The 12,527-nt window shown below is 39.9% G+C and overlaps 1 protein-coding gene across 1 annotated transcript; it reads left to right on the plus strand.

The window, feature by feature from the left end:
* Positions 1 to 2,364: 2,364 nt before the first annotated feature.
* Positions 2,365 to 7,336, plus strand: LOC137221792 (protocadherin beta-14). The gene has a single exon (XM_067732014.1). It carries the CDS (start codon positions 4,400 to 4,402, stop codon positions 6,797 to 6,799), a length of 2,400 nt encoding a protein of 799 aa, XP_067588115.1. The 5' UTR covers positions 2,365 to 4,399; the 3' UTR covers positions 6,800 to 7,336.
* Positions 7,337 to 12,527: the final 5,191 nt, after the last annotated feature.

The raw sequence follows: 12,527 nt of genomic DNA on the forward strand, positions 1-12,527 counted from the left end.
GCCACGAAGCAACTAAGCCTGTGTGCCACAACTACTAAGCCTGCGCTCTAGAGCCCGCAAGCCACAACTACTGAAACCCACGTGCCTAGAGCCCTGCTCCACAACAAGAGAAGCCACCACACGAGAAGCCTGAGAAGCCCGTGTACCTCAACGAAGAGTAGCCCCGGCTCGCCGCAACTAGAGAAAGCCCTCACGCAGCAATGAAGACCCAACTCAGCCAAAAATAAAATAAATTAATTAAAAAAATTTTTTTAAGAAAATAGGCCAGTTAATAATCCTACAATTTGCCTTAAGTGTTCAAGTGAAAGGAAGAGTCACATGTCTCTCACCTTAAATCAAAAGACAGAAATGATTAAACTTAGTGAAAAAGGCATGCTGAAAGCCAAGACAAGCTGAAAGCTAGGCCTCCGGCACCAAACAGCCAAGTGTGAACGCAAAGGACAAGTTCTTGAAGGAAATTAAGAGTGCTACTCCAGAGAACACATGAATGATAAAGTGAAACAGCCTTATTACTGATATGGAGAAGGTTTTAGTGACCTGGATAGAACATCAAACCAGATACAACATTGCTTTAAGACAAAGCTTAATACAGAACAAGGCCCCAACTCTCTTCAATTCTATGAAGGCTGAGAGAAGTGAGGAAGAAGTAGAAGAAAAATTTGAAGCTAGCAGAGGCTGGTTCATGAGGTTTAAGGAAAGAAGCTGTCTCTAGGATGTGAAAGTGCAAGGTGAAGCAGGTTCTGATGTAGAAGCTGCAGCAAGTTATCAGGAAGATCTAGTTAAGATAATTCATGAAGTTGGCTACACTATATCACAGATTTTCAATGTCAATGAAATAGTCTTAATATGGAAGAAGATGCCATATAGGGCTTTCATAGCTAGAGAGTAGAAGTAGGCGCCTTGCTTCAAAGTTTCAAAGGACAGGCTGACTCTTTTGTTAGGGGCTAATGCCGCTGGTGACTTTAAGTTGAAGCCAATGCTTATTGACCATTACGAAAATCCTAGGGCCCTTAAGAATTATGCTAAAGCTACTCCGCCTGTGCTCTTTAAACTGAACAACAAAGCCTGGGTAACAGCACACTTGTTTACAACATAGTTTACTGAGTATTTTAAGCCCACTGTTGAGATCTAGTGCTCAGAAAAAGATTCCTTTCAAAATATTACTGCTCATCGACAATGCATCTGGTCACCCAAGAGCTCTGATGGAGATGTACAACCAGATTAATGTTGTTTTCATGCCTGCTAACACAACATCCATTCTGCAGCCCATGGATCAAGGAATCATTTTGACTTTCAAGTCTTACTATTTAAGAAATAAATATCATAAGGCTTTGGCTGCCAAAGATAGTGATTTCTCTAATGGATCTGGGCAAAGGAAACTGAAAACCTTTTGGAACAGATTCACCATTCTGGATGCCATTAGAATTTCATGATTCATGGGAAGAGATCAAAATATCAATATTAAAGAGTTTGGAAGAAATTGATTTCAACCCTCATGACTTTGAGGGGTTCAAGACTTCAGTGGAGGAAGTAACTTCAGTTGTGGTGGAAATAGCAAGAGAACTAGAATTAGAAGTGGAGCCTGAAGATGTGATTGAACTGCTGCAATCTCATGGTAAAACTTTCTCATGGATGAGGAGTTGCTTCTTATGGATGAGCAAAGAAAGTGGTTTCTTGAGATGAAATCTACTCCTGGGGAAAATGCTGTGAAGATTACTGAAATGACAACAAAGGATTTAGAATATTACATAAACTTAGTTGATAAAGTAGCAGCAGAGTTTGAGAGGATTGACTCCAATTTTGAAAGAAGTTCTACTGTGGGTAAAATGCTATCAAACAGCATTACGTGCTACAGAGAAACTGTTCATGAAAGGAAGGCTCCATCGATGCAGCAAACTTCATTGTTGCCTTATTTTAAGAAATTGCCACAGCTACTCCAACCTTCAGCAACCATCATCCTGATCAGTCAGCAGCCATCAACATCAAGGCAAGACCTTCCATCAGCAAAACCATTACGACTTGCTGAAGTCTCAGATGATAGTTAACATTTTTTAGCAATAAAGTATTTTTAAGTTAAGGTATGTACATTTTATTTTTACACATAATGCTATTGCACACTTAATAGATTACAGTATAGTGTAAACATAACTTTTATATGCATTGGGAAACAAAAAAATTTGTGATTCACTTTATTGAGATACTCGCTTTATTGCAGTGGTCTGGAATGGAACCCAACATATCTCTGGGGTATGCCTGTACATGCTGATGAATCTCAAAGTCCATATCTCCAGCCCAGATTTGTTTTCTGTGTTTCAGTTATATATGTGTACACACACACACACACACACACACACACACACACACACACACACACACATTCCACAGGCACTTACCTCAATATCAACATGTCCCAAACTAACTTTATCTTTTTCTATTTCAATCTTGGTTGTTGTTTTTTTCTGCCAGCATTCCCTGTCTTAGTGAATGATGCACTAACCATCAGTACCCAACCCAGAGAGGTGTTCATTATCTTTGAGTCTTTCCACTTTTTCTCCCCATGCAAGCCATCAATCACTGGGTCTTAAATATTTGTATCTTCTAAATATCTTTCTAATCACCCCGCTTCTCCTTATCGACACTAGTATTACCTTCATCCAGGCTACCATCACCTCCTAACTGGTCTCTCTGATTCCAGTTATTCCCCCTGAAACTGATTATCATACTTCAGCCAATTTTGATTTTTCAAAACTGCAGGTATAATTATGTTAATCAACTGTTTAAGATCCTACATTGTATTATAAGTGCCTTTAGGATAAATTTTAAAATGCATGCTATAACTCATATAATTGTTTATGTCCTTACTCTGCTTCTTTCCCCCAACCTCATTTTAACATTCTCCCCCTTCCATGGTTTAAAGCTTGAGGCATATTTAACTTCCCAGTTTCCTTAAAATATCCGTTCAAAACACTTCTCCTGGGCTTCCCTGGTGGCGCAGTGGTTGAGAGTCTGCCTGCCGATTCAGGGGACACGGGTTCGTGCCCCGGTCCGGGAGAATCCCACGTGCCGCGGAGCGGCTGGGCCCGTGAGCCATGGCCGCTGAGCCTGCGCGTTCGGAGCCTGTGCTCCACAACGGGTGAGGCCACAACGGTGAGAGGCCCGCGTACCGCAAAAAAAAAAAAAAAAAAAAAAAAAAAAACTTCTCCTGAATGGCTCCTCCAGATCACAACTTGTAGTTCAATACCTTAGGAAAGGTTTCAGTGATGTCCAAAAATATGGATTAGATTTTATTTATTTTAACAGGCACTTAACAAGCACTTACTAGCCACTTTGTAAAAATTAACTCATTAGATTCCTATGATAATAATCCTACGAGGTAAACACTATTATTACCCCTATTTTACAGTTAAGGAAGCAGAGGTACATAACTTGCCCAAGACTTAAGATAGTGAGTAGGAGAACTAGGATTCTAATGTAGACATTTTGGTTCCAGAATCCATGTTCATAACCACTATGCAATGCTGTCTCCTAGGTATAAGATGTCCGTTCTTGGTATTTATATATTACTATTTACCTGTGCATACATTCTGGCATATTTTAATTACTTGCCTGACAAATTTTCTAGACTGTGAGCTCCATAAAGATGCACATATGTATTTTTAAAAATATACAAGTGAAAAAAGCAATGACATTACTAACTATAATCGACTGAAATCTATAAGTGTTTACAAGCGTGTAGGGGAGGATATATTTGCAATTAATAAATGGCCTGAATAAAATATCATTTCTTCAGTTCAGGACATTTTAATGGTTCCTCTTGTTGGGCATTCAAAACAGTGATAATTCAGTGCACTTCATGAACCTTGTTTAAATACTGATTCGAACAAACCAACAGTAAAACATATTTTGGAGGAAAATGTGTAAAAACAAACACAGATTGAATATAAATTATATTAAGCTACCAGCACTAAATTTGTAGATTGTGATAGTGGTATAGTATATATTTTTAAAGTCTTTATCTATTACAGATACTTAGTGAAGTATTTAGAGGTAAAAATACGTGATGTCTGGGATTTGCTTTAAAATACTCCAGATGAATTTATGAATTACTTGTTCAAAGAGAAAAAAAAAAATTCTACTGAAAAAATTCATAGAGACACATGGTGGCGCTGCAGGATAAGATGAAAAGAGTGCTTCTACAACACTGTGGGCTCCATTATTCACGGGAACAGAGAACATCCAACCCACTGAAAAGAGAGATATTAAGGAGCTTCACCTACAGACCTGCTGGAGGTTTATATATTCTCTAGAAGTTTCCAACTAAAAAAAGAATCAGAGCCTCAGCTTGCAATATTAGAGCTGAACTTAAATTTTTCTACAAAAGAGGTTTCTTGAAGAAACCATGGAGATCAAAGGGGCACTTGTTCTGCGGAAAAGGCAAGTTCTGTTTATCTTTGTTTTACTGGGATTGTCTCAGGCAGGTCCTGAGTCTGTGCGCTATTCTGTGGCAGAGGAAACAGAAATTGGCTCTTTTGTGGCCAATCTGGCAAGGGATCTGGGGCTTGGGGTGGAGGAGCTCTCTTCGCGGGAGGCGCGGGTAGTGTGTGATGATAATGAAAAGCATTTGCACCTCGATTTGCCGACCGGGGATTTGCTCGTAAATGAGAAACTGGACCGGGAAGAGCTGTGTGACTCCACGGAGCCCTGTGTTCTGCATTTTCAGATGGTACTGGAAAACCCTTTACAGTTTTTTCGGGCTGAGCTGCATATCAAAGATATAAATGATCACTCCCCTACATTTCTTGACAAGGAAATAGTTATTAAAATATCAGAGAGTACCATTATTGGAACCACATTCCTAATGGAGAGTGCCCAAGATTTGGATGTAGGAAGCAACAGTCTCCAAAACTACACAGTTAGCCCGAATTCTCATTTCCACATTAAAATTCAAGACAGTGGTGATGGAAAGATATACCCTGAACTAGTCCTGCACAGAGCGTTGGACCATGAGGAGGAGCCTGAGCTCAGATTAACACTCATAGCACTGGATGGTGGATCCCCGCCCAGGTCTGGGACAACTTTGGTCCTCGTCAAGGTCTTGGACATCAATGACAATGCCCCAGAGTTTCCTCAGAGGCTCTACGAGGTGCAGGTCCTGGAGGACACACCTGTTGGCTCTTGGATTATCACCATCTCTGCTAAGGATTTGGATGCAGGAAACTATGGGAAAATATCTTACACATTTTTTCACGCATCAGAAGATATTCGTAAAACATTTGAAATCAATCCACTATCTGGGGAAGTTCATTTGCGATCACACTTGGACTTTGAAGCAATACAGTCACACATTATAAATATTCAGGCAACAGATGGTGGGGGTCTTTCGGAAGAATGCACTCTTCTGGTTAAAGTAATAGATATAAATGACAATCCACCAGAAGTGACCATGTCATCAATTACAAAGATAATTCCAGAGAACGCCTCAGAGACCCTTGTGGCTCTTTTTAGTGTCCGAGACCAAGACGCTGGGGAAAATGGGAGGGTCGTTTGCTCTATTCAAGATGACCTCCCATTTTTTCTGAAACAGACCTTCAAGAACTTTTTCACTCTAGTTGCAGAAAAAGCACTGGACAGAGAGGAAAGAGCCGAGTACAACATCACCATCACCGTCACTGACATGGGAACCCCCAGGCTGAAAACCGAGCACAACATAACCGTGCTGGTGTCCGACGTCAACGACAACGCCCCCGCCTTCAACCAGACCTCCTACACCCTGTCCGTCCGCGAGAACAACAGCCCCGCCCTGCACATCGGCAGCGTCCGCGCCACAGACAGAGACGCGGGCGCCAACGCCCAGGTCACCTACTCGCTGCTGCCGCCCCTCGACGCGCACGTGCCCCTGGCCTCCCTGGTGTCCATCAACCCGGACAACGGCCACCTGTTCGCCCTGAGGTCCCTGGACTACGAGGCCCTGCGGGCGTTCGAGTTCCGCGTGGGCGCCGCCGACCGCGGCTCGCCCGCGCTCAGCAGCCAGGCGCTGGTGCGCGTGCTCGTGGCGGACGACAACGACAACGCGCCCTTCGTGCTGTACCCGCTGCAGAACGCCTCGGCGCCCTGCACCGAGCTGGTGCCCAGGGCGGCCGAGGCGGGCTACCTGGTGACCAAGGTGGTGGCGGTGGACGGCGACTCGGGCCAGAACGCCTGGCTGTCGTACCAGTTGCTCAAGGCCACGGAGCCCGGGCTATTCGGCGTGTGGGCGCACAACGGCGAGGTGCGCACGGCCCGGCTGCTGAGCGAGCGCGACGCGGCCAAGCACAGGCTGCTGGTGCTGGTCAAGGACAACGGCGAGCCTCCGCTCTCGGGCAGCGTCACGCTGCATGTGCTGCTGGTGGACGGCTTCTCGCAGCCCTACCTGCCGGCCCCGGAAGCGGAAGCGGCGGACGCGGCCCCGGCCGCCCCGCTCACCGTCTACCTGGTGGTGGCCTTGGCGTCGGTGTCGTCGCTCTTCGTCTTCTCGGTTTTGGTGTTCGTCGCGGTGCGGCTGTGCAGGAGGGGCGGGGCGGCCTCGGTAGGTCGCTGCTCGGTCGCCGAGGGCCCCTTTCCGGGCCACCTGGTGGACGTCAGCGGCACGGGGACCCTGTCCCAGAGCTACCAGTACGAGGTGTGTCTCATGGGAGGTACTGGGACGAATGAGTTTAAATTTCTGAAGCCGATTATCCCTAATCTTCCAGTCCAAGACACCGGTAGGCATATAGGAGAAAATGAGAACTTTAGGAATAGCTTTGGATTCAACATTCAATAAAATAATTTACTTTAAACTTATAATATTTTGTCATTCTTGGCAAACTGTGGATCCATTTTGTCAATCTGTAATAGATTTTACGTTGGACGGTAGTTGCATGCATTATCATTCCTCATGTTCTCCTCAGTTGCTTTAAAAATCTTTATTTGTGGCTATAATGACATGGAAAAATAATCTGTTCTGCTTTTTCATATATTTGGTCAAAATGTCATATTAATGGAGTTATTGCTAATTTTTTGTTCTGATAATGGCATAGTTATGCAAGACGATATTATTATTTGGAGGTGCAAACTCAAGTATTAAGAGCAAATGCCACAATGAATTTACTTCTAGACATTTCATCAAAGCATAGATACAGCAAAAATTAAAAATGCTGTTGTAGAGAACGGACTTGAGGATATGGGGAGGGGAAGGGTGAGCTGTGACAAAGCGAGAGAGAGGCATGGACATATATACACTACCAAACATAAGGTAGATAGCTAGTGAGAAGCAGCCGCATAGCACAGGGGGATCAGCTCGGTGCTTTGTGACTGCCTGGAGGGGTGGGATGGGGAGGGTGGGAGGGAGGGAGACGCAAGAGGGAAGAGATATGGGAACATATGTATATGTATAACTGATTCACTTTGTTATAAAGCAGAAACTAACACACCATTGTAAAGCAATTATACCCCAATAAAGATGTTAAAAAAAAAAGTGCTGTTGAAGCTGGGTGGAAAGTATATTGGATTTTACTGCACTATTCCCTTTGAAAATTTTCATCACAAAGGGTAAAAGTGCCACCTCTCCAGTATTCAGTAGTAGGGTATCTTATTTGTTTGTTTTTTCTTATATAGTGTTTTTCAAGAATTCACATTATGACAAGATAAAAGTGACCACACTGAAAATTATTGATTTCTTAAGTAATTTTCCTTTTTTTTACTGTTGTCATTGATGCTGTTTTGGGAAGAGTCTTATAATGTTCCAGGATTTTATGTTGCTATTTTGTTTTCTTTCAATATACCACATTTGCTGGTTTAAATTTGTATTATTTTATGTTGTTCATTACGTAACTCATACGTTCATGGTATCATCTTGAGTAAATACTCCTCCATCAGAAGAGTACAGATAAAAACTTCTTAAGAAATTAAAATGAAAATTCAAACTGGTAGAGAAATAAATTAGGTTCACTTTTCTATTGATTTTAAAAAGTAAATATAAAAACATCCTTAATACTTTGTGGCCTCTCTCAGATGTTCATAAAGAAGGAATGGGTCTATATTAATGGTTTATAGATGTCTCATGGTGTTCCAAATTATAATGTCTCCAATCTATAAGTGTACAGTTCAGTGGACACTTTGGTAACTAGAATGTAGTGTGGATATAGAGCTACTGTGCATATACATTTCTGTGATTTCTCTCATAAAATTAAATATTATAGACTAGATGATGTAGTAAAATGCACTTTTGCTTGACATTGTGAAATGGGTAAAACAAATTCCAGTTTTTTAGGAATTTTTTTATTTGCTTCATGCAGTTTTTACTGGTCTTATTTTGTGTTGCAACAGATATTTACTAGTTGTGAGAATTTTATTAAATAGACATTTAAGCAGTACAATCCTGAAAAAGAATGTTTGGGCCCTCTTTATCTCTCAGAGTCATTAGAAGCAAAGCTTATGCTTCTTATGCATAAGAGTAAGAGTAGATAACAAAATATCCTATTTGAATGATACAGAAACAAACTTGTACACTACCACATAGAATGGAATTCAAGGTCAGATATTTTATATAAGAAAATTTGGTGATAATTGAAGAGGTGTCAAAATCACTTGGGGTGGGGGGGAAGAGACTGATTACTTAGCAATGTTATTGGGAAAACTGGCTCACTATATAAAGAAACAAAATCCTTATCTCATGTGATATAAAAATAAACTTCATGTGGATCTAAGAGGTGAATTTGAAATATTTAATTGGAAAAAATGTAACAAGTCTAAGTAAAAATGTCTTTATGACCTTATTATTGATTTCGATTTCTTAAACAAGGTTTTAAAAGTGCCAACAATAAGGATAAAAATTGACAAATATTACTACCTCAAAACTAGAGGATAGCCCAGACAAGCTAGCAGATGACAGACAGGGAGAAGCTACTTGCAGCATTTTCACTGAGAAGGATTAATATTTAGATTATTCAGATAAGTCTTACAGATAGCAAAAGTCAGAAAGTCGGGAGAGCCAATAGAATATTTTTAAAAGGACAAAAGGGAAAGGAAATTCAAAAGAGGGGAAAACAGAAAGTCTGAGAAGAACATGAAGTGATACTCAACCTCATTAGTTGCTGATACACATGATAAAACAGCAGTTTATACCCATAGCATTAGTAAAGATGACAAATTTACATCAAGTGGAACCATAGGAAATTGCATATACACCCCATTTTGAAGGAGTTTCAATAGTATTTAATGAAATTTAGTATGTACATACTTTATGATCCAGCAATTCTACTTTGGGGCATATAAGCCAGAAAATTCTTACACAGCTTTACAAAATGAAGTGAATGATAATGTTCATCTTGGGAAAGCAAAGAATAGGAGTCTATCTACATATCCATCAGTAAAGCAATTGATAAATAAAATGTGGAACATGTTTGTGAAGGATTATTATGCAGTGATCAAAAGGAGTGAACTAGGTGTACAGACGACCACATGAATAAATTCCAAATGTTTCAAAAGGAAGAAAGAGCCTGAGATTTATTGTACATACCATATACATCCATATAATACATAATATCTTAAACTTATAGAAATATACAAATATATAAACATTGGAAGAAGAGAAGAAGGAACAAATGTAGGAAAGAAGATGTGTGTTTCTACATAGGAGTGCAGACAGAAGTGTGAGCTATACCAATGTCAATGATAAGACATTGTTTAAATTGATTGCAGCATTATAGAGTTGATTTAGTATTGATCAGATGAAGTTGGTTTAAAAAAAACACACTATTTCTCTATTCTCTCAATAAGATCAATTTCCCATACTCCATGAAAGCTAAAAATTTGCTTGTCATTTTAAGACATAACAATATCCTTGAGAATTTACCTTTTTAATAAGGGTGGTATACATTTTATGTACACCAACACTTCCACTCAAAAAAATAGCTAATAAAACACTAATATATGTCAGGTCACAGTTAATGTTTAAAGGTAACTCAGAGAGAGAAAATCAGCCCCAAATCCACTTTTTTCCTTGGGAACAATTGGAATTCTGGGATATGTGAACCTCTATTTTGATGGTGTATATGGGGGAGGAAATCAAAGCCTGACAAACTGAGAAGCTGATAGAAGACCCTCACTTTAATAAATACGGAATCCTCAGAACGACACCTTTATGGTAGTATTAAACTGGAAATGGATGAGCCCTTGTATGCCATTTCAGCCTTGAACTTGAGTTTTAGCGTTGAACTTGATTTAAGGTGGTCATTGACAAATAGCGCTCCCAGATCCTGATAGAACCAAATGCAGACCTTCTATGAAAGAAGGTTTATTCATCTTAATCCTAGAATTATTCATATAAATAATTTTTATGTTCTTAACTTGAACATAAATATAACTGCACGCACAAGGAAACATGACACCATGAGTGAGAGCCAGCAGAAAACATAAAACACTTGCAAACACACATAAACTTGCAAACACTTCAAATATTTTGATTATCAGAAACAGTCTATAAGAAGCTAACAACTTTAACTGAAATAAAAGTTACACCTGAAAATGTACATGGAACAAGAAACAATAAAATGTGAAAGATTAGGAAAGAACCAAATAGAGCTCCTAGAACTGAAAAATATGATAATCAAAATTTTAAACTGAATAAAAGGTTTAATAGAAAACTAGATGCAGTGAAATAAAGAATTTGTGGAGCGAAAGATAGGTCAGACTATAACTTATCCCACATATAGCTCAGAGGGTTAATAAGGTGGAAAATATGGAGGATGTGGTTAGAAATGCAGAACAGAGTAAAAAAGTTTAACATATATTTAACCAGAATTTCAGGAGAGATGAGAAAGAATAATGGCTGGGAATTGTCCAGAATTGATGAAAACCTTAATGCACAGATTCAATAGACCCAAGTAAACCTAACAGGATAAATGAAAGATAACCATACCTGGAAACATCATTGTGAAATTTCAGAAAGACAAGACAAATTTCAAAAGACTTTTCTTTTTAAAGAAAAGTCATAGGAAAAAGACACTTAATCTTTAAACACATGACAGACTGAAAGCTATGTTCCATGTTGACAATTTCTCAACAGTATTAATGGAAACTAAAAGAAAGATACCTTCCAAGTGCTGAAAGAAATCAGTAAACCTTCCTGCCTAAATAGTCTCTGCATATGAGTCATCAAATGAGAGAATCAAATCAACTGGATGTCAGTTGGTTTTAAATTAATTAAGATCATGGGAAAGAAGTGGTATAAAGCTATTTTTCAAATATAACTTTATAGTTTTACTCTGTCCCTCCCTTGCCACAGTTCTGAGTCCAGGAGTTTGACCTACTCTGTTTCTAGCCTTCTTCATCCCTAGTGACATCTAATTTTACCTTAGTCTAGTAGATCTATATGACCATGGCCAATTTCTGAAGATGGTAGTCTTTTAGAGCTGCACCTCTGAAATCACAAATTCAAACGTACTTCTCTCAATCTACAACTTACATTCTTTCTCAAAGGGCTTCAATCATCACTCATACCAATAAATCCCACATTTGTCTCTGCAGCCCAAACCTCTTTCCTCAACTTAATTTATATAATGTAAGATCATTTATGTTAACAATTTATATGGATACTCTATGGACACCTCAATCTCAACATGTTTTAAATTAAAATTTTCTATTCCTCAAAACTAAACGTCTTCTCCAGCTCTAAACATGTTCCTCTTTTCTCCTCTTCCTGTGTTTACTCTATCAGTTAATAGCGCTAACACTCTCCCAGTTCCCTAAGCCTGAAAAAAAGTACATTGACTTTTACTCCTTCCTATTCTACTCTGTGTCTAATCACCGTATCCTGTATATTTTATCTTTATCATTCTAATACAACTCTATAACTGCATTTCTAGGTGACAGCAATATTATCTCTTACCTGTATTAATGGAACAACTTCTAATCCATCCCTTGCCTCTAGTCTCAACTCCTCTGTGATTTATCTTCAACTCTGAAACAGGATGATCTTCTTGAAAGACAAGAACACGGTCATGTCACTTTTCTATTTAAAACACTTTAATAGGGCTTCCCTGGTGGCGCAGGGGTTGGGGGTCCGCCTGCCAATGCTGAGGACGCGGGTTCGTGCCCCCGTCCGGGAAGATCCCACATGCCGCGGAGCAGCTGGGCCCGTGAGCCATGGCCGCTGAGCCTGCGCGTCCGGAGCCTGTGCTCTGCAGCGGGAGGGGCCACAGCAGTGAGAGGCCCGCGTACCACAAAAAAAAAAAAAAAAAAAAAAAAACAAAACAAAAAAAACACTTTAATAATCTTACATTTCTATTGATGTAGATTCCAAATGACCTGGCATGGCTTACAAAATACTTGTTGATCTTTCCAATCTCAACTCTCACCATTTCTCTCCTCTTACTCTATGGCTCAGCCATACTGATCCTATTTCAGTTCTTCCAAAATACTTCTTTCATTTTTGGATTTGCACAATCATGTTTTTAGTTTGCTGGAAATTTTACCCCACACCCAATTTTTGTTTGGATTACTCAGACTCG

The sequence above is a fragment of the Pseudorca crassidens genome, chromosome 3 (genome assembly GCF_039906515.1).
Source record: "Pseudorca crassidens isolate mPseCra1 chromosome 3, mPseCra1.hap1, whole genome shotgun sequence".
Taxonomy (NCBI): domain Eukaryota; kingdom Metazoa; phylum Chordata; class Mammalia; order Artiodactyla; family Delphinidae; genus Pseudorca; species Pseudorca crassidens.